At 51.2% G+C, this 20,624-nt stretch overlaps 2 protein-coding genes across 2 annotated transcripts in view; one reads left to right on the top strand and one right to left on the bottom strand.

Annotated features, from left to right (window-relative positions):
- Window positions 1-20,624, bottom strand: part of RNF123 (ring finger protein 123) — a 28,901-nt gene that overhangs the window by 353 nt on the left and 7,924 nt on the right. Inside the window, exons 13-38 of the mRNA XM_079155457.1 lie at window positions 20,370-20,495; window positions 20,164-20,256; window positions 20,020-20,093; window positions 19,130-19,247; window positions 18,825-18,924; window positions 18,577-18,638; window positions 18,337-18,408; window positions 17,997-18,117; window positions 17,262-17,363; window positions 15,765-15,871; window positions 15,348-15,546; window positions 14,847-14,992; window positions 14,468-14,551; window positions 13,676-13,783; window positions 7,860-8,037; window positions 6,964-7,038; window positions 6,743-6,830; window positions 6,566-6,653; window positions 6,395-6,479; window positions 4,914-5,053; window positions 4,627-4,815; window positions 4,463-4,538; window positions 4,154-4,238; window positions 481-623; window positions 237-331; window positions 48-133 (exon numbers count right to left, since the gene is read on the bottom strand). Of these exons, the coding sequence (XP_079011583.1) occupies window positions 48-133; window positions 237-331; window positions 481-623; window positions 4,154-4,238; window positions 4,463-4,538; window positions 4,627-4,815; window positions 4,914-5,053; window positions 6,395-6,479; window positions 6,566-6,653; window positions 6,743-6,830; window positions 6,964-7,038; window positions 7,860-8,037; window positions 13,676-13,783; window positions 14,468-14,551; window positions 14,847-14,992; window positions 15,348-15,546; window positions 15,765-15,871; window positions 17,262-17,363; window positions 17,997-18,117; window positions 18,337-18,408; window positions 18,577-18,638; window positions 18,825-18,924; window positions 19,130-19,247; window positions 20,020-20,093; window positions 20,164-20,256; window positions 20,370-20,495 (2,840 nt within the window). The remainder of the gene's footprint in view (window positions 1-47; window positions 134-236; window positions 332-480; window positions 624-4,153; window positions 4,239-4,462; window positions 4,539-4,626; window positions 4,816-4,913; window positions 5,054-6,394; window positions 6,480-6,565; window positions 6,654-6,742; window positions 6,831-6,963; window positions 7,039-7,859; window positions 8,038-13,675; window positions 13,784-14,467; window positions 14,552-14,846; window positions 14,993-15,347; window positions 15,547-15,764; window positions 15,872-17,261; window positions 17,364-17,996; window positions 18,118-18,336; window positions 18,409-18,576; window positions 18,639-18,824; window positions 18,925-19,129; window positions 19,248-20,019; window positions 20,094-20,163; window positions 20,257-20,369; window positions 20,496-20,624) is intronic.
- AMIGO3 (adhesion molecule with Ig like domain 3) lies at window positions 617-4,122 on the top strand. The gene has a single exon (XM_079155553.1). It carries the CDS (start codon window positions 1,363-1,365, stop codon window positions 2,887-2,889), a length of 1,527 nt encoding a protein of 508 aa, XP_079011679.1. The 5' UTR covers window positions 617-1,362; the 3' UTR covers window positions 2,890-4,122.

The following is a 20,624-nucleotide window of genomic DNA, read 5'->3' as shown; positions in this document are numbered from 1 at the left end:
CTGGATGTTCCTACTGCCCCTTCCCAAAGCCCATGGGCCCCACTTACTTGCATGACTTGTGTCCACAGGGCTGGAACACAGCAGAGATGGGGTGGGCATAACAGATTGGGCAGAGGTCCTCCTCACTGGTAGGCTGCAGGGAGGGGAGTGAGGGTGTTGGAGTTGGATATGCTCTGCCTATATTGGTGTGTACACGTGTATTCAAGTAGTGTGGGCTGTGCTGTGGCTTCACTCACCAGGGATGCAGCTGCTGCCTGGGCAGATGCAAAGGTCAGATGTGTCAGCATCTGTTCCACCTGTGCCAGCTCCTCAGCACTGATATAATCTGTATCTGGATTAGTGGTAGGTGGTGTAAGGCCAGATGTAGCCCTAGAATCTGTTGCCTTTTCAATATTCCCAGCTTGGGGATTTGCTGTTCTTGAAGGTCCTGATTTCAGCCAGTCCCAGAGCTTTTCCCTTACCCATCCCTGGCCGACTTACAGCTCTGCAGGGAGAAGCGCTTCCGGTCTGGGGCAGGCAGGACAGTGCCAGGTGCTGGGGGCTCTGGCTGCCCCAGGAGATAGCATATGGAGCGGAGCTGGAAACAGGGGTCAGCTAGGAGCACTGATGTGGCTCTCTCTGTCCTAGGTAGGGAGGGTGTATAGGTAATCATAAGACTTGGGGACTGTCTGTAAGGGATAGTGTGACAGTCCAAACCTTGCATTAATGCCCTTTTATTCTTTCCACCTCCCTGCTGCTTTCCAGCCATCCTATAAGTCCTGGATCTGAGTGAAGCCACACATAGATAGCCCAGGTACCAGTTTAAGGAGTTTTGTGAGCTACCATAAATAGCTGAAGTCCACCGACCCCATCATACACTAATCCTAAAACTATCACTTCAAATAAAGAACACTAGGAGCAGCTTAACATTCTTCCCAGGCTGCCCCTTTTACTTTTCTGGTCTATGGGCCAAGGGCAGGCTGGGTACTGGGAGTGAACTCGTACTCCCTCTGGTGGCCATAAGGGGCCCTTAAGCGGCAGGGGATACAATCTCCCCGCCCCTTGCAGCGCGAGCCAATAAAAGCCCGATGTCCGCCCCCCGCCCTCCCCCCGCGACCGTCTTCTTTTCCGCGAGTATTTAGAAGTCGACTAGGAAAGCACTAGGAGAAAGCAAAGGGGAGACGGAGAGAGCTGACTGCGGTGCAGCCCCACCGTACAAACGGGACTGGTGAGCAGGAGCGTCCAGTCGAGCCGGGCAAAGACTGCACTGTGCCTCCCTGGCCGTGGACCATCCAGTACCACGTTCGCTGAGCCAGAGCAAGAGTGGGTAAGTCCTGGAGCTGCGACCCGCACAGGCTGCCCTTATTCTTGGTGGTCGCCGCCATGGCCTGGCTGGTGCTGCAGGGCGCCCTGCTGTGCATGCTGCGTGTCGCGTTAGGCACCCCCGACTCCGAGGACTTTATGCCCGCTGTGCCCCACAACTGCCCCCGCAAATGCGTCTGTGCTGCTGACCTTCTGAGCTGTGCAGGCCTGGGGTTGCAGAATGTGCCGGCCGAATTACCTGCCGCTGCTGCTGAACTCGACCTGAGTCACAACGCACTCCAGCGCCTGCGCCCCAGCTGGCTGGCGCCCCTCTCCCGACTGCGTGCCCTGCGCTTAGGCCACAATGAGTTGGACGCGCTGGGTCACGGAGTCTTCACCAATGCCAGTGGCCTGAAACTGCTTGATCTATCATCTAACGCATTGCGGACCCTTGGCCGCCACGACCTTGATGGGCTTGAGGCACTGGAGATGCTGCTTCTGTTCAATAACCACCTGGCACACTTGGATGAGCACACCTTCCAAGGTCTGAGTGCACTCAGCCACCTCTATCTGGGCTGCAACGAACTCATGACCTTCTCTTTTGACCACCTGCATGGTCTGGGTGCAACCCACTTGCGCATCCTGGACCTCTCCTCTAACCAGCTGGGACACATCTCTGTCCCTGAGCTGGCCGTTCTGCCGGTCTTTCTCAAGAATGGCCTCTACTTGCACAATAACCCGTTGCCCTGCAACTGCCGCCTCTACCACCTGCTGCAGCGCTGGCACCAGCGGGGCCTAAGTGCTGTTCGGGACTTTGCACATGAGTACACATGCCTGGTCTTTAAGGTACCTACATCCCGTGTGCGCTTCTTTGAGCACAGCCGAGTCTTTGAGAACTGTTCAGCTGCCCCAGCTACTGGCCTAGAGCGGCCTGAAGAGCAGCTGCATGCACAGGTGGGTCGGTCCCTGAGGCTCTACTGCAATACCAGTGCCCCAGCTGTGCACATTGCCTGGGTTTCACCTAAGCACGAGCTGCTTGTGGCACCAGGGTCCCGAGATGGCAGCATTGCAGTGCTGGCGGATGGCAGCTTAGCCATAGGCAAAGTGCAGGAGCAGCATGCAGGGGTCTTTGTGTGCCTGGCCACTGGGCCCAGCCTGCACCACAACCAGACACTTGAGTACAATGTGAGCGTGCACTTCCCACACCCGGAGCCCGAGACTTTCAACACAGGCTTCACCACACTGCTGGGCTGTGCTGTGGGCCTGGTGCTGGTGCTGCTGTACTTGTTTGCACCACCCTGCCGTGGTTGCTGCCGCTGCTGTCACCAAGCCTGTCGAAGTCGCCGCTGGTCCCGGGCACCCAGCTCGCTCCAGGAGCTAAGTGCACAGTCCTCGGTGCTCAGTGCCACGCCACCAGATGCACCTAGCGGCAAGGCCAGTGTCCACAAGCACGTGGTCTTCCTGGAGCCGGGCAGGAGAGGCCTCAACGGGCGTGTGCAGCTGGCAGTAGCTGAGGACTTCGATCTGAGCAATACTGTGGGCCTGCGGTTCACAGCTGGCTCTGAATCTGCTAGCTCTACAGGCTCGGAGGGTCTCATGATGACCTAGGCTGCCCAGTGCCCCCACTCACGCCATGACCCTCCTGCTGCTTGCCCTGCTACCATCCAGAGAACTGCCAGGTATTAGTGGGAAGAACTGTACCTGGTCCCCCAGCTTCCTTTGTGGGCCTTGACCTGAACCACAATGTCCCTATTCACAGGTAGAAGAGTTGGGGTCTCATTTGCTTCCTGCTTTGCCTAGCAAAGGACCCCCAAGGCCCCAGATCCTAGCAGAACCTGCTAGTGCCTGCTTTCCCTAAGACCACCTAATGCTCTAATGTCCCCTAAAGATGGAAAACGAAGGCCATCTGGAAAAGCTCTTACATTAGAGCCCTAGAACCACCTTCAGTGGCTGAGGCAGATATGAAGGAGTGGTATAGAATAGTCAAAGCTTACCACCTTCCCCTTTCCATGCCTGGGGCAGGGGTCCCACAGGGGAAATGGTGGAGAGCTCAGCTCCAGTCCACACTCCAGGAGGGAAGGAGGAAACATCCTCCCTTTGATGGCACAGCTCTCCCCGCATCTACCAGCTTTGCAACTACATTTGCACAGTCTGGTGGGCAGGCATTAAGAAGACCCCTGAGGGCCTGTCCTGAGCCACAGTGGCCCTGCTCTCTCCAGTCAGGGACATCCAGCAGTCATTCTGAAGGCAAAGTCCATTCCATGGGCTCACAGCACAGCACTAAAAAGCCTGGCAAGCAAGGCCAAGCTGAGAGCCCAAATGGAACTCGATGTCCCTCAAGGACAGGAACCTCTTAAAGGTTGGCACTGTTCTCAGCCTAATGGCTTGAGGCAGTGCCCTGGCTGCATATGCATCTCACCACTCCCACTAAAAAGAGGCAGGGAAGGGGTTCTGGGAGCCCCTCAGGTGTGGGGGCTGAGTTGGGGGTCCCCATGGCTGTCCTGGACCCTGCTGTTATGAAATTTTGTAATAAAGGCAGTCCATGCTCACAGACAAACAGGCCTTCACAAACAAATAGCATTGTAATGTGCTTGGCTCTTGATCTAGCACTGTTGCCCTGGTCATCACAGGATGGTCTGCCCTATACCCCCAGTGCTACCTGAGGAATGGCCACAAGCCACTTTGTCCTGCTTGGGCCCTCAATTCTTCTATCCAGAGAAGCTGCCACTATCACCTACTTAAGCAGTTCACACCTCACCACCTTCTCTCTGCCTCAAAACCTGATGGTGAGGCACATTTTTAAGATAAGGAAACTGGAGTACAGGGAGGTCCTGCCCAGCTCCTATGGGGGCCCACAGTCTCCAACACTTACTCTGAGGCTTGACCATGCACCAGGAGCCGCACCAGGATGCCTGTCACTGCCACCAGGATAGGGTAGTGGTCCACACTCTCCAGGCCTAAGGGGAGAGAAGGAAGAAAAAGAACCTCCCACATGCTCCTACAGAAGAGGCTCCAGGCCTGACATGCCAACAACCCTTCCCTCTGTCCACTCTACAGAACAAGCTGGGCTAGGGGTGCCAAGCCTGGCTGTCATGGGGCAGAATGGAGAATCAGGCATTATGATCCTGGAAGAGGACTCAAGGCCTATTGTGTAGGGATGCAGGGTTATCTAGATCCTTACCAGGTAGCCGTAGGGTGACCACACGGTCAAACAAATTCCTCTCAGCTGTCACTCGGTTCAGCACCTGATTCAGGAGCTGTGGGGGCACGAACCTATTGGTGGATGGGCAAGCTCACCAGTGGGGTAACCCCAAGGTCCTACCCTCCTTGCCTAGATGGACACACCTGTGCAAGACGCCGCAGCAGCATCTCAGAGGTAGGCTGGGTCCAGTCAAGGAATATCTCGGGCACCAGTGTGATGGTCATTTCCAAGACACGCAGCAGGCTGACCGAGAGGTCAAAGCAGGTGGCACATACCTTGAGCTGTCTGCTATCCACAAAGTTTCGTTCCAGGCGTTCAGCAGCCTGCTGAATCTGAGCAGCCAACAAGCAGGCAGGCAGCAGTCAGAAGCCTGGCTACGACATCATGGTCCCTGTATCACCCTGGCCCACAGGGCCCTACCACGGCCCACCTCCTGGATCATGCCGATGAACTCAGAGAAGGCCCAGTTGAGTTGGTTGAGGACGCTGTTGAGGAAGCTGGGTGCCACATCAGGACCCTGCCGCAGCAGGTCTGCCATGTGCTGCTGTAGCAGGGTGGAAGGGCAGGGTTCTGTAGAGGGATGGGAAGGCAGCATTATGAAGGACTCCAGAGCAGTAGCCCTGCCTGCTTGCCTTTGTCCTCACCCACTGATATTAAGAACAGAAAAATGGTTCCTGGGAAACATGCAGGTAATGAAGGCAGAGGGAGAGGGTATAGAACTACCTGAGGGATAGAACTCAATCTGTCCCCTCCCTCTCTTGGGCAAACCAAAAGCTACAGGTGGGTCAGCCCCCATACTACACCACTTGCTCTAGGCCTAGGGTAGCCATATAGCTGCAGCCTGATTCCAGCAAGTTCTGAGTCACATGCCTTAGACATTTCCCCACTGGCATTGAGGCCAGTTTCTCCAAGAACCTACTCTGGGCCCCTCTGTCCTCTACTTTCCTCTGCTGTCCTTGGCCTCGCCTTGGCATATGGCCCAGGTGATGGGTGCCAAGTCTGGGCTGGCAGGCATTGGTAACTAGAGCTCTCAGCTGCAGCTGTCCCAGCATATCTCCCCACTCCTCTAGATGCAAATCAATAGTTCCTGTAGCCACAGGACGGATCTGGCCCCATTGCCATTCTCCACTTGCAGCTCAGTTCCACCCTAGAGACAGGTCTGAGACATTTGGCAAGGACTTGCTGTGTGACTTTGCATAAGGCATTCAGCCTCTCAGGGGTCATCTCTCAGACCAAAACACTGGCTGCAAAGGGAGATACATTACACGGATATGGTAAAAACAGTGTGTGTAGGCTGGATAGTTCAAGGCCTTGGGCCTGGTTTAGGTGAAGGTCCTCTAGTTCAAGAGACTCCAGGGCACAGCAGAGACCACACATAGCTTCTGCTCCCAGTCAAATGCCTCTTAGTAGAGGAAGCCCCATGATCATCCCATAGGGCCCTGGAAAATCTCCAGCCTGTGCCCATCTTGCTTCAAGGGTTCAAGACATAAGCCAGGCCTTTGTCTGGCCACCAGCAGATACCAAAGGAGCAGAAGCACACAGTCCTGCAACAAACCTGGAGGTCAGGGAGCTGGCATAGAGAGCAAGGAAGAGAGTGTCTATCCCACATGAGTTGCCAGCAGCCTGGGTAAATGTGGCATCTTTTCATTGTGACCCTTGCAAAGCAACAGGCCCAAAGGGTACAAATGGAACTATGGAGTGAGGGAGTAGTCCCAGAGCATCCTTGCACTGGGAATCAGCAGGAAAAATGCAAACCCCAAGGGACACACAGAGTTTGGAGCCAACACAAGTCCAGAAGAGGGGCTGGTAGGAGCAGAAGAGTCTGAAAGGACCTAAGGGCAGTGGGCAAGGGCCATCAATTTTCCTGCCCAGGCTGCTGCCAGGTAGAAGCTTCCCAACCTGGATACTTACTCTGGAGGCTGGGCAAATTGGCGTCCTCTGGCTTGGTTTTCAGCAGGTGTGGCAGCCGTGTATAGCGGTACCCGAACCCACAGCCCTGGGGGTGGGGCCAGTTGAGGTCAGGGGGACGGAGCTACCTTCTCCCCAAGGCAGCCTCAGCAGTCCCCCTCAGGTCAGGCTTACCCTCCAGAGCCGCACCAGGATCCAGTTGGTCTGGGCCCAGGGCCGTTGCTCATAGGGTGCGAGGAGATTCCTCACCATGGCAATACGCCTGTGAGGGTGAGGGGTGGCAGGCACATGGTGAGGCTCGGCACAGTGCTGTGCAGGGCAGGGTGTGTAATTCCCCAACCCCTTACTCACTGATCCTCAGGGATTCTTTCCACAGCCCTCAGAGAGTGTGGGTAGCACACGTAGCTGGCCAGGGCCTGCATCAGTGAGTCTCGAATGTCTGCCACAACAGGTCATGCCTTAGCAGGTGCCTGGCATAAGCCCTGGCCCCATGCCACAATATACACAGAAAACAGCCCACTAGATGTGCCATCCCAATCCCACCTCCCTGGGCCCTCTGTAGGGCACCTCACCAGTGCCCACGATGCGTGTATCAGCAAAGTGTTTGGCAAGGATGGCAGCCAGGCGGGTCAGGGTCTCTTCATAGCCTGCAAGGATGGGCAGAGAGAACTGCTGGCTGGGAGCAGGGGCTCTAGGGACAGATATGTCCGTTGGCAGGGTGGGTGGGCTTGAGTGGTATGCTCCAGAGCTGGCTCCAAGGGCCAATCTGGACCTGGGTTGACATCTGGGGATATTGTGTAAAGCACTCAAACTAGCAGTTGGTTAAGGGCGAAGGCATAGACTCACTATGGGGAGAGGGAAGGTCCTGGAAAGAGCCCTAATGTGGACTCAAACTCATCTTAGCACACACATTTGTTGACTCACAGTCAGTCACTGCGCACCCATAATTCTGTCTTTGAAGACAAAGCTTGCATCAAGGCCTGGACAGGGCAGGGCAGGGCAGGAGCCTGGCAACTCACACAGCCTGATCCAGGTATCAAATGCCAGGCCCAGCCTAGAATCAGTGGTCTTGGAGAAGTACAGGCTCCTCTGTAGCTCTAGCAGGGCCCTGCTTTCTTCTACAATTTATAAAGACAAACACTCTGCCCCTGACCCACTGCCACATTCTGTGACCAGTGCCAGGGTGCCTGGGTGAGGGGCCACATGGCTGCTCAATAACACCAGGAAGTAAGTAAAACCAGGGGTCCCACTCTGCCCTCTATTTTCACTACAGCAACAGGGAGGAGATGCAGGTTCCATGGCAAAGTGCAAATGTGAACATGATGCAGAGAGGACCATGGGATAGGGCCAACTTTCCCTCCTTCCCATGTGGATGTATGCTGCGAGGCTATAGACGGCTCAGATCAGGGCTCCTGAGTCACACTAAAGGCCCATTTCTATCCCCTCCCAGCCTGAATGGTCCCATCACCTGGGAGCTCCTCCATGCTGTGCACAGGACCAAAATAATTCTTGAGAGCACTGTAGCTGTTGATGGCCACACTCAGATAGAACTCGGGCATGAAGGCAAAGAGAGAACCTGTGCGATCACCATGCTCAATGGTTCGTAGGCAGACACGCAGTAGCCAGTAGATGTCTAGCATTTTCTCCTGCAGGAGGCACACAGGGTGTTGGGCTTTTCACATGATCTGGTCTGGAAATTGGTAATGCTGCCCCAAGATAATCACATCAGAAATGAGAGCTGGATTGCAGAAGTGTGAGCAGCGGCTCAAGCAGGGGTGATCAAGTCCTCACTAGGCAAGAGAAGAGCATCCACCCTGGGGAGGGCAGCACTATGACCCAGAGAGGAACTCTGGTTTGCAAGAGGATGATATGAGCAAAAGTCTGTGTTGAAGCACTGCCAGTGCAGAATGGGCTATAGACACAAGTGAAGATAGCTCAATGAGGATACCACAGTCTTGCCCAGGTCCAAAATAGAAGAGGAAATGACTGGATGGCAAGGACAGGGGAATGCACTAATGGACTGTGGTAGCAAGGGACATAGCACACCAAAAATGGGGCCCACATTTCTGGTGGTAGTAGAGCCTCATGGAGGTCAAAAGTACTAAGAAGCAGGTCTGGTGCAGAGCACAGGGGAGTGTGGCTTAAGACAAATGGAGCATGAATTCCAAAAGAAATTATGTGGAGGAAGCAAGTAAATTTTGGTTTGGAGGTCAAAGGGGAAAAAGCAGGGAGCAATGTAACTGCTGGTAGGGTGGAAGAGTAATCACAGAAAAGAGATGAAACCTGCTGAGGGTACTCTTTCCCACAATGTGGCTCCCAGGGAGTCTACGTTAGTATCATAGGAAGGGGCAAAGGCCAAATGAGGCCCCAAGCCCCAGCTCAGACCACAGCACACATACCTCTTGGAGTGGAACTAAAGCATCTGCCCTTGGTACCAGCAGGTACCAAGCAGGTACCAGCAGGTACTAAAGCATCTGTACCTTGGTACCAAGGTGCCCTTGGTACCTTACCCAATGACCCAGGAAGGTAAAATCAAGGGGTCTGAAGGGTGTGTGCCTGGGCCCATACATGGGTAGTAGTAGGCATCCTACTGCCACAGATGGCCAAGGAAGATGGAATCTGAAGTGGGGGTGACACTGGCACTAATGTAGCCAAGAGGCCAATCAATGGAGAGAGAAATGTGCCAGCAAGGTTGGAGGCAGAGGGATAACAGAGACTGGCAAGACTATCAGAGAAGTGAAACAGCCTGTGTGCTAGGCCGAGAGGTGGGAGAAGATGAGGTGAATAAGACTAAGGAAGAACAGAGGGAACTGAAGGTAGGTGCAGAGCCAAGGAAAGACTTCACATTCTTTCCTTTAATAATGGAAGGAACTTCTCAAAGTTAACAGATGAGTGAGTCTAAAGATGTAAAGAAAAAGAAAGCAGCTCAATATAAGAAAGGCTGTGTATGAAAAGCCTGCATCTGCCAGCACACTCAGTAGTGAGCCCAGCATCAATCCTTCTCTAAGACCAAGAAAAGGACAGGGTTGCCACTTTTGCCACTTCTATTCAACAAAGTACTAGAATCTTAATCCAGAACAAATTAGGCAAGAAAAAGAAATAAAAGGCATACAAATTGGAAAGAAAGTGGTAAAATGATTCTATATGTATAAAACCCTGAAGATTTTATACACACACCTACACACACACATTACCTGGTAGAATTAATAAACAAATTCTGAAAAGTTGTAGGATGTAAAATGAACACACAGAAATCAATTGTTTCTCTACATTAACAATGAACAAAGAAAACCATTCCATTTACAAAAACATCAAAAAGAAAAAACTACTTAGGAATAAACTTAACTTGAAGAAGGCAAAAGAATTCAAGTTCTATTAAAACTATAAAATGTTGCTGCTGAAAGAAATTAAAGATCCTGCCAGGAGTGGTGGCACACACCTGTAATCCCAGCAACCAGGCTGAGGCAGGAAGATCACAAGGTCAAGGCCAGCCTGGGCAACTTAGTGAGATCCTCTTTCAAGACAAAAGAAAAGAAAGTAGGACTGGGGATGCAGCTCAGTGGTAGAGTGCTTACCTTGCATGCATGAGTTCTGGGTTTAGTTTCCAGCACAGCAAAAGTAAAGAAAAGTAAAAAACAAAAAGTAAAGAAAGATCCAAATAACTGGCTAGGTGCAACAGCAAACACCTGTAAGCCCAGTGGCTCGGGAGGCTTAAGCAGGAGGCTTGTGAGTTCAAAGCCAGTCTCAGGCAACTTAGTGAGGCCCTAAGCAACTCAGCGAGATCCTGTCTCTAAATGAAATACAAAAAAGGGCTGGGGATGTGGCTCAGTGGTTAAGCACCCCTGGGTTCAATCCCCAATATTCCTCCCCTCCCCGCAAAAATTCTGAATAAGTGGAAAGGTCCTACGTTCATGGACCGTTAGTCCAATATGGCCAAGATGTCAATTGCTCAAAGGAATCTACCAATTCAATGTGATCCCTATTGAAATCCCTGCTATTATTTTTTGCAAAAATAGTAAAACCTATCCAGAAATTCATATACAATTTCAAGGACCTTGAGTAGACAAAATACTCTAGAAAAAGAACAAAGTTGTGTAGGTCTCATACTTGGTTTCAAAATGTATGGCAAGGCTACAGTAATCAAAACAGTGTAGTACTGGTGTAGACCAATAGAATGGAACAGGGACTCCACAAACAGGGAGTCCTCAACTGATTTTCAGCAAGACCATTTGATGGAAAAGGGCCAGTCTTTTCAACCAATGGCAACAGGAATACTGGATATTCACATGCAAAAGAATAAAACTGGAACACTTACTTTATGCCATAAAAGTTAGCCCAAATGGATAAAAATGTAAACATAAGATTCAAAACCACAAAACTCTTGAAACAAAACACAGATAAAAAGCTTCATGGCACTGGATTTGGCAAATATTTCTTGTATATGATGCCAAAGGCACAAGCAACAATAAAAGAAAAAATAAACTGGATTATATCAAACTTAACATCTTTGTATCAAAAGATACAATCAATAGAGTGAAAAGGCACAGAATGGTAAGAAATACTTGTGAACCATATATCTGATAAGGGGTCAATGCAAGCACAAGGCCCTGAGTTCGATACCCAGTACCGCCAAAAAAAAAAAAAAAAAAAAAAAAAAAAGGAATTTCATGGCTGATAAGGGGTCAATAACAAGAATATACAGAGCCAGGCATGGTGGAGCATGCCTGTGACTTGGAGGCTGGGGCAGGAGGATCACAGGTTCAAGACCAACCTCAGCAACTTAGTAAGGCCCTAAGCACTTATCAAGACTTTGTCTCAAAGTAAAACATTAAAAAAAAAAGGGGCTGAGGATGTGACTTAGAAATTAAACAACCCTGGGTTTAATCTCCAATACAAAAACAAAACAAAACAAGAAAAGATAAAAGAATATATAGGAAGTCCTACAACTCAGCAACAACAAAAATTCAAAAATGGTCAAAGGACAGGAACACATAAATCTCCTTAGAAGATGATGCAGATGTTCAATATATACACGAAAAAGTAGTCATCATCATCAGTCATTAGAGAGCAAATCCAAACTAGAATGAGTTACTACCTCACACTCATTAGGAGAGCTTCTATGAAAAAAAAAAAAGTGTGGGTAGGGAAGTGGTAAAATTGGAACCCTTGTGTACTGTCAGTGGGGATATAAAATGGTGCAGCTTCTATGGAAAACAGTATGGTAGTTCCTCACAAAAATAAAAATAGACTTACCATATGATCCAACAATTCTACTTCTGGGTATACACCTAAGACAAGTGGAAGCAGGTTTTTGAAGGGGTATTTGTACACCATTTTGCATAGCAGCATTATTCACAATAGCTAAACTGTGGAAGCAATCTAAGCATTTATAGGCATATCAACAGATAAACCAAATGTGATACATACATATAATCCAGTCTTAAAAAAGGAAGGAAATTCTAACACCAGCTACAAAGATGAACCTTAAGGACATGAGGCTAAGATAAAATAGGCCAGTCACAAAAAGACAAATACTGTATGATTCCACTCCTATGTGGTATTTAAAGTAATCAAATTCAGATACAAAAAGTAAAATGGTGGTTGCCGAGGGCTGAGAAGAAGGAGGTATGGGGAGTTATTTAATGGGTGTGTAAGTTTTTCAAGATGAAAAAAGTTCTGGAGATTGGTACAACAATGTGAGTATACTTTCTTTTAAAATATTTTTTAGTTGTAGATGGACACAATATCTTCATTGTATTTATTTATTTTTATGTGGTGCTGAGGATCGGACCCAGTGCCTCACATGTGCCAGGCAAGCGCTCTACCACTAAGCCACAATCCAAGCCCCAATGTGTGTATACTTAACAATTTAAAATAACAAGATGTGGGCTGAGGTATGGCTCAGTAGTAAAGTGCTTGCCCAACATTAGCAAGGTCCCAAGTTCCAACCCCAGCACTGAAAAGAAAAAAAAATTATAATTTAAAAAAATTTTTTTCAGGTGGGGTCTATTACTCAGGCTGTTCTCCAACTTGTTGACTCAAGCAATCCTCCCACCTAACCTTCTGGATAGGTGGGACTATGGGAATGTACACTGTGCCCAACTAAATATAAGTTTTATGTCATGTATATTTTACTACAATTAAAAAAAAAGAGTTATGGGCTGGGGTTGTAGCTCAGTGGGAAAGGGCTTATCTAGAATGTATGAGGCACTGGGTTCAATCCTCAGCACCACAGAAAAATACATAAATAAAATAAAGATATTGTGTCCATCTTCAACTTAAAAAAAAAAAAAAAAGTTGGTAGAGAGGGAAGAAAGAAATTGTCCTGAAAAGAAGGTGTGGGAGGGGATGGCCATATTGCCTAAGGAAGTAGGCAGGTATGAAATCCTAATAGTGTGGAAAAAAGAAAGTTTCCCTGAGTTGATCGCCTTCATGGAACTGGAGGCAAGTTATCTGTGGCAACAAGAGGAAGGAATAAGAGGTGGAAGTGGTTTAGATTTGGGGAAGAAACCACCAGGAGAAATACCAAAACAAAGATGGGACCATGGAGAGGGGAACACCAGAAGACTTGACTGCCTACTTCTTGGGGAGGGTCATGCCCTAGGGGACAGCCTGGCATGTGAATTCATGTGCACACACATATCCTACTGATGGGAGGGAAAGAACAGATATGAGAAGAAACTAATGGGATTGGGGTTGGAGTCAAATACTCAGTCCCAGTAGGAGTACAGAGTCCCTTTAAGTAACCCACTAGGTCCAGTATATGGAAGGGCAGAGACTCATTTTTCTGACTCCCTGCTGTGTGTCTTCAATGTCCAAGATGGCATCTGGCATACCCTAACATTTGGGTTTATGTTATTAAATGAATGAGCAAGTAAAGGAAAGTGAGCAGATCAGCAGCTTTGAGGGTGACAGGTGAGTCAGCTGGAAGCAGCCACAGAGGATGTGGATCAGGGAGGGCCATAGAGCCCTGATGTGCTAGGAGAGAAGGAGGTGTCCAGGACTGAGAGGAGATACAAGGAGGAATGAAAGGCATGTGGAGACCTTGTTCTCCAAAAGGATTCATGAGCATATTGGGGGTCTAGAAATGGTTCTTACTCAAATCTTCGGGGCATGAGAGGCACAGGGGAAAGTGGCATGGGGTGGGAGAAGGGAATCTAAAGAGACCCAGGGCCCAAAAATGCAGAGAGCATGAAGGGTCTGGCATAACCATGCCAACCCATGGCCAGATAGTGAGGTTGGGAAGGAGACAGTTGCTGGCTGGCTAAGGCCATGCCTACTCACCTGGGAATAGACGGTGGCATGGACCCAGGCAAGACGGCGGCTCAGGTGGTCTAGCTTTTCTGAGAAAACTTTCTGGCTCTTGGTCAACTCTGCAAGGATATCCTTCCTCTGCCATCCAGTGAAAAAGGAGGACCATCAGGACATGGCCTCCTAGTGCCAGGAGTAGGTAAGGGGTTGGATTTCACTTTCAAAACTCTCCTCTGCCACTGACTGGCTGGTAAACTTAAGCAAGTCCAGAACAGGGCCACAGTTGTCCCCTCAGGATATGGACGTGAGGCCCACCCAGCTGGCCCTGGTTAGAATACCCCAGGGACCCAATGCCCAAATGGCAGCCTAAGTAGCTGGTCAGGCCCAGGGTTCTGGTAATGTGGTGGTAGGGAGGTCTGCCAGGGAAGCCCAACCCAGGACAGGCAAGTAGAGGGGATCTGGGGATGGGGGAAGCCAGGCCTGCTTCCTGCTGACTCTGCAAGTGGCCAAGGAAGCACTCAGGGTAGATCCATAATTGATGAGGAGCATGGTGTGTGTCAGCACTTAGTGGACAGTGTGGTGAGCGGGAAGCAGGGGCACCTTGGCACCAGGCTGCAGCTGGTTGATAGGGGTTGGGCTGTGGCCAGCCCTACTGCCAGCCTCTCTCACTACCCTGGTATTGTCAGGGCAGGGGTGGGCACAAGAACTGAAGGGGCAGTCCCAGAACCAAATTTTCTTTCTGGGTGCCTTTGGAACCCAAGTAAGCAAGCTGCACATGTGCAATACCCTGCCATCCCACAACCTGCTTGCCTGCCCAGGTCTTACCCGCTTGGGGCACCGGCGAAGCTTGTCCTCTGTGTCCCTCAGAGCCATCGCATATTCATTGACATCATCAGATACACCAACCATCTAGAGCATTGGACATGTCCAGGGTGACTCTTGGGTACCTCAGTCAGGCTTATTCAGACTCAGCTTAGACCCCATGCTACCAAGTTCCCAACCTTAGGCCTGAGTCAGTCTCCTCCCACAAACCAGGTCAGGCTTAAGCAGTAGAAGCAAGGCAGAAATCAATATTGCTGTGCCATGTGCTCACATGTACAGTGTTGCAAACAGGCACCTCTGCCAGCATGTGCACACATGTGCACATACATCTGACCATGCAGAACACCCCATACCCAATGAGCATGGACCAACAGTGCAAGACCTTGCCCAGCTGCTGGTGGACGCTGAGATTATACATCATGATGGCACCATCTAGGACTTCCAGCAGTGAGTTCTCGGTGAGGGGCTGCTCAGGTTCTTCAGGGGGCCGTCCCAGCAGCAGGCCCTCATTCCAATGGCTGCCCTCAACTGAAGAGTTGTGGGAGGGCAGAGTCAGGACTGGGCCATCCTGGTTTTCTCCTAAGCCTGTGCAGCCTGGATGGGCCTCACAGCAGGAAAGAGGTTCCTCTCTCCCTTTTCCTTGCTCAAGGAGGAACCCACAGAGGTAACAATATAAAAGGGGGATGATGTGCAGGGCGAGGTCCCACAGTGCCAGGACCTATTTCTGTAGCATTGATTTCTTGCCTTTAAACTGCTCTTCCTGTGCCCTTAGGATGCTGCCAGGTCACAGGGAGAGTAGGGGGTGGGGATATATTTGACTTTGCCCAACTTGGGGGATTATACATAGTAGAAAGGTCCTTCAATGGCCCCACCCGGCACCTACTGTCCTCACGGGTCCTCTGCTCCACACTCAGTGTGCGGACCTTCACTTTCTCCGAGGTGCTCAGAGGCCGCCGTGGGGTCATGAGGCTCACGGCTGCTGTGCTGAGGAAGCGGTTGGCTCGGCCCAGGGTTGGAGAACTGAGCCAGCCAGGCCGGGGCAGGGGCAGTGCCCCCTCCATGGCCAGGGACTGCATGGGGCGCTGCGATAGAGAGAGGAGGCCAGAGGCTACTCAGCCCTGCTGAATCAGGGCCCACATACAGCTCCCCTGATTCTTGGGGGTAGGGAATAGAAATGGAAGGTTCATGCCTCCACCCACAGCAAGGGAACCTGCTTGGTGAGAAGACCCTTTCCTACAAGGCAGGGTCTGGTGTGACATCCCTACACACATGATAAAGCAAAAGCCCCCTTCTGCCACACCTGGGTTGCAGCTTGGGTTGGCTCATCATCCTCATCCAGGTCATCCATGGTGGCTGCCTGGAGTTCCAGTGGGTCAATCACAATGTTGGCTTTGGAAGCAAGATCATCTGCAAGAAATTGTCAGGACAGGAGGGTTCTCAGGTCAGGGGTGAGGTAATGGGTCACAGGCAGAACAGTCCAGGACAGTGAAAACACTGGCAAGCTGGCAGAAGGCCTTACAGGGTCCTATTTCCCACTGTGCCTGCCCTTTGCCCCTCTACTTACTCTAGCCCAGGTTTCTCTCTCCATTCCAAGGGCCCCTCATTTCACAGCAATCAATGGCAGGAGGCACTCCCCACCACACCCTCCTTGTTGGTCTCCATCTGTTTACTGTGGCACCATGTTCTCCAGGGCCTCTCCTACACTGATTGTTCCACAAACAAAAGTAATCTCAGCGGCTCGGAAGGCTGAAGCAGGAGGATCATGAGTTCAGAGCCAGCCTCAGCATCTTAGTGAGGCCCTAAGCCTGTCTCTAAATAAAATATAAAATATAAGAAGGGCTGGGAATGTGCCTCAGTGGTGAAACACCCTGGGTTCAATACCCAGTACCAAAAAAAAAAAAAAAAAGGTCCAGGCTGCTTATGCCTCTGCCCTACTTTGCACACTCCCCAGGGTGCCAAGCCTCACTCCAGGTTCCTCCTCACCTTTATGCCAACAACTAACAGAACCAACACATGCCTTGCTCCTTGGGCACCTCAGATACTCTAACTAAATCTAACACTAAACTTGTCATCTCAACCTCTTCCTGCATTCCTTTTCCATGATGGTGCCCTAGTGACCTAAGCTCTGACAGGACTGGGGTCACATTTAACTCCTCCCTTTCACTCATGCCTTCCTCCCCCTCCTCCACTGCCTGGACAGTTGACCTTCCTGTCCCCTTTCTCACCTCCTGCACTCTGTCCTCCAGACCACGGCAGGCAGAGGGATATTCCTACAACACAGTCCCCAATCTTACTCCCTGCCTTGTCCAGGCCTTCCAAAGCTGCCCCTAGAATGGGTCTATACCTGCTTTTGTGGCCTGGCAGGCCCTCAAATTTGTCTCATTTCCCACCATCTCATACTTCACACTTTAATACCCAGAACACCAGCTGCTTTTGTTTCCTGGTCACACTGAGCTATTTCTAACTTCTTTGCCCTGGTACCCTATGCCTCAGCCCTCAGCACTGGAGCTATCTGTGCCCATTCCTGAAGGCAGCTCAGGTAGCACTTGAACAGCCTCCTGCCTTGCCAAAAATCCCATGATCCCATCAGTACACCTGTCCCCTGCTTCATTAGTGCACTGCCAACCTTTCTGTGGGGTGGGTACTAGACCCAAGATCAGGGCAGCAATGACAGATCAGCAGCTCCCTGAGTGAGGGGACTCAGGCGCCCTCTGGTGGGCATAGGATAGGTCAGCACCCACAGCAGAGCCCTATCAGACTGGGTGGGACTGCTCACTGCCCAAGAAACTGTACACACCTTTGAGGGTCTTTCGAAGGTGTGACAGGAGGCCACCAAGACGCTGCAGGTCGAAGTAGTCCACCTTGCCATTATAGAAGATCTGGGGCGGGATGTAAGCCTCTGCAAGGAGTTGGGAAGGCCAGGCTAGCAATTAGGGCTCAGTAGCACGACACTCCCCTCTACTCTGGTCTAGCACAGTCAGGGACTTCTGGCCTTGCCCATTCATCAGACAGCAGGACCAGAGCCAAAGCTTCCCCTATCTCTCCCACCCCTTTGCCTTTTCAGTTAGTGCCAACAATTGCACAACTTGGGATGAAGGGGACATTCTTGGCAGCTAGTCACTCAGGGAAACAGAGAGGATACCACCAAACCTTAATGAGATATCCCCAACTCAGGGTGGGTAAGACTCCCACTTACCCCTGGAGAAATTACAACCCAAACACAGGGCCCCGCTGAACCCACCCAAGGTATCCCTACAAAGGACTGCAGGGAGCTGGATAGCTGGAACTGAGGAAAATAGCCCATAATGGGCAGGAGCCTATAGAGATAGTAAGAAAAACATGGACTCAGTGGTCCTGGAGCGCAGAACCCTTGCTGTCCCAAGTGGAGAAGCCACTTTAGGCAGGGAAGAACTCAACTGGGCAGGAAGCTGGGGCAACTCCCTCTAGCCTCCCATATCTAGTTCAGCATTTCACATCAACACAAGAGTTAACTCTGTTCAGTCTTTCTGACCCAGGACCAGGTTCCACTTACCCTCACTGAAGGAAGCATGGGGGTTGGAGGCCTTGTATTCATCCCAATAGTAGCGGAGGGCAGAGATGAGCCGGTGCAAGAAGCAGACCATGTATTCAGGGGGGCAGAGCATAGGCATGTTCTGTTGGCATAGGACACAAAACATATTAGTGCTAGCCCAGAGCCCAGCCCATTCCTTATCGAAGGACCTGCCCCAGGATCCAGGGAGGGAAAGGTAGCAGAGAACAGAGCAGGGCAAGGCACAGATATGGCATGCTGAGGGGTGCCAGAAGTATAGGGTGCAGCCCCAACAACACAATCAGCCAGCAGTTCACTGTGGGTTGCCCTGGAGGACACTTACCCCACGGCCACTGGCATTCTCCTGCAGAAACTTTCGGAACTTAGTCAGAAAGATATACCTAGAAGCTTCACCCTTTAAGGGAGGGGAAAAGAGGCTACAATGAGCTGAGAATGCTGGCCCAGACCGCATGAGCTCAATGCTGTAACTTACCCTGAGCCAGCCCATGTTGTTTGGGTCTTGTGTCCCAATAAAATACCCCTCCCCACCAGGGACTCACACAGGAGTCCTGGAGTCACTCACCCCATTGTCATCTTTATTGTCCAATAGCAGCTTCAGGATCTGGACCTGTAGTTCTTCTACCACTGGGAATGGAGGGGGAACACAGTTTTCAGACTCCCAGGGATGGGAGAAGGAGATGTTTGGGTCAGCTCCACCACCACCAGGGTTCTCCCAGTCCAACCTAGGCATGGGGTCACTACCAAGTGCCCCCAAAGGAAATACACACAAATTCCCCACCCCCTACCCAGTGGCTGAAGCAGGGTGCAGACCTTCAATGCGTTTCTTCAGCCTTTGGCAGCCCCGCTCATAGGCTCGCCGCCGTAGCCGCTCCTCAGCGGTCTCCTCCTTCACCTCCTTACTCTCTCTGCCCTAGGCAGGGGCAGAGGATGGAGGACACAGGGTTTACTGGGATCTTATCCACACTTACTTCAGACAAAAGAGCCCAACCCTTACTCCCAAGGGCTCTAGGGACCAGGGCTGAGCAAAGGCATTATGTGCTAACTGCCAGATGGCTCAGGTGACCTGGGCCAGCCCTCATCATGACCACTGCCCACCATACTTGGGGTCTGCCCACCTCCCTGCTGGAACGGTGGGGCCACCAGGTGGTGGGAATGAGCTCCTGTAAGCCAGCCTCCTCTACACGCAGGGGACTCTTGATGTAAAAGAAGACAACAGACCGGAGTACATCAAAGCTGGTGGTGGTCAAGGAAGGGCTCAGCTCAAAGGACACCCTGCATACCCTCATGAGTCACCTCTAGGAAGCCCACCCTGATGTGTCCACCACCAAACGTGCCATTGTGGCTATGTGCTTATCTCCCCAGACCATATACTTTGAGAAACACCTATGGCTGTCAAGCCTGCCTGATATCCAGCAGATGTATAGGAATAGACAACTGTGGATGGCTTGTCACAGGAATAGACAACTGTGGGATGGACTAGAGAGAGCCTTGGGGGCCTCTTTGCAGACTCCAACTCCAGACCCTGTGTTTCCCAGCTTCATTTCACCCTTCTGGAGATTGGAAGACCCCAAACCAAGATGGCCAGAAGCTCAGGCTTCCAGGTCAGGGGCCCAGAGCTAGGTTTTCCTTCTTACTTAGGCAGCTTTTAACACTGCAGAAGCAGGAAGATCTGCCTCCTTAGAGCAAAGGAACATGGACACAAAATGCAGGGCTATGGCTAAAGAGGACAGGCCCTGGGGCTTCTCTCATACCTCCACATAGCTACAGAGTCTATGATAATCTGGAAATCCCTGCTCAGGTCAATCAGGCCACAGCCGTCCTCCACTCTACCTTCCCTACTCTGCATAGAAGATGCTTGAGGGCTGGGCCCAGGGCCAAGGACTCAGTGCTAGTCCTGAGCCTCTCTGGGGATCCCTGGATATATGCCATTGACCTTTCTGGCCTCTAGTGATCTCAGAGTATTCTCAGAGTATGGATGGCCTGCTTGGTAGCAAGAAGAGGATACAGAACGTTGCTAAGCAGAAACTTGCGGGACTTTTCATGCCTCAGGATGGAGATAGTGAGCCGCAGGTAGTGGATCTGTGGAGAGGGGATTCTCAGAAAAGGCAAGTAAGGCACTAGGGCTCAGGATAGGGACAGGCACTCCCACCTGCAGGCCCAAATCTGGAACGATGGGTGAGAACCGGTATAACCGCAGCAAAGACATCATCAACTGCTTGAGGCAATCCTGTACCTCATAGTCCTGGGGAGAAAGGCTAGGGCAGCCATTTGGGAGTCTTTTCCAAGGCCCTTCCCATACCTCCCACCCCAGTGGAGCCCAATAGCCTGGCCTGAACCTGAGGTCAGGAATCTCACCTCCATGAAGAGCCACAAGAGGTCTAGAACCTGGTGCACCATGGACTGTGTCTGTGCAGGTGTGCCCTTCTCCACGATGCCCAACAGGAAACTCATGAGCACAGCCTCTACCAGGTACACCTTGCACTGCATGAAGGGCAGGCATTGGTGAGGTGGCAGTCCTCAGCTCAGCTCAGGTACCCCTGCCTAGCACACAGCCAAGGCTATGCTGAAGGGTCAGGCCTAAAGCAGTCTTGGGTCCCTCAAGCAACCCCA

The sequence above is a fragment of the Sciurus vulgaris genome (assembly GCF_902686455.1).
Source record: "Sciurus vulgaris genome assembly, chromosome: 10".
NCBI lineage: Eukaryota > Metazoa > Chordata > Mammalia > Rodentia > Sciuridae > Sciurus > Sciurus vulgaris.
The sequence above is the reverse complement of the archived record's forward strand: the minus strand, read 5'-3'. Positions and strand labels throughout refer to the sequence as shown.

Excerpts from the sequence above, each read along its gene's own strand:
- AMIGO3 (XM_079155553.1), top strand. The coding sequence starts at position 1,363 with ATGGCCTGGCTGGTGCTGCAGGGCGCCCTGCTGTGCATGCTGCGTGTC.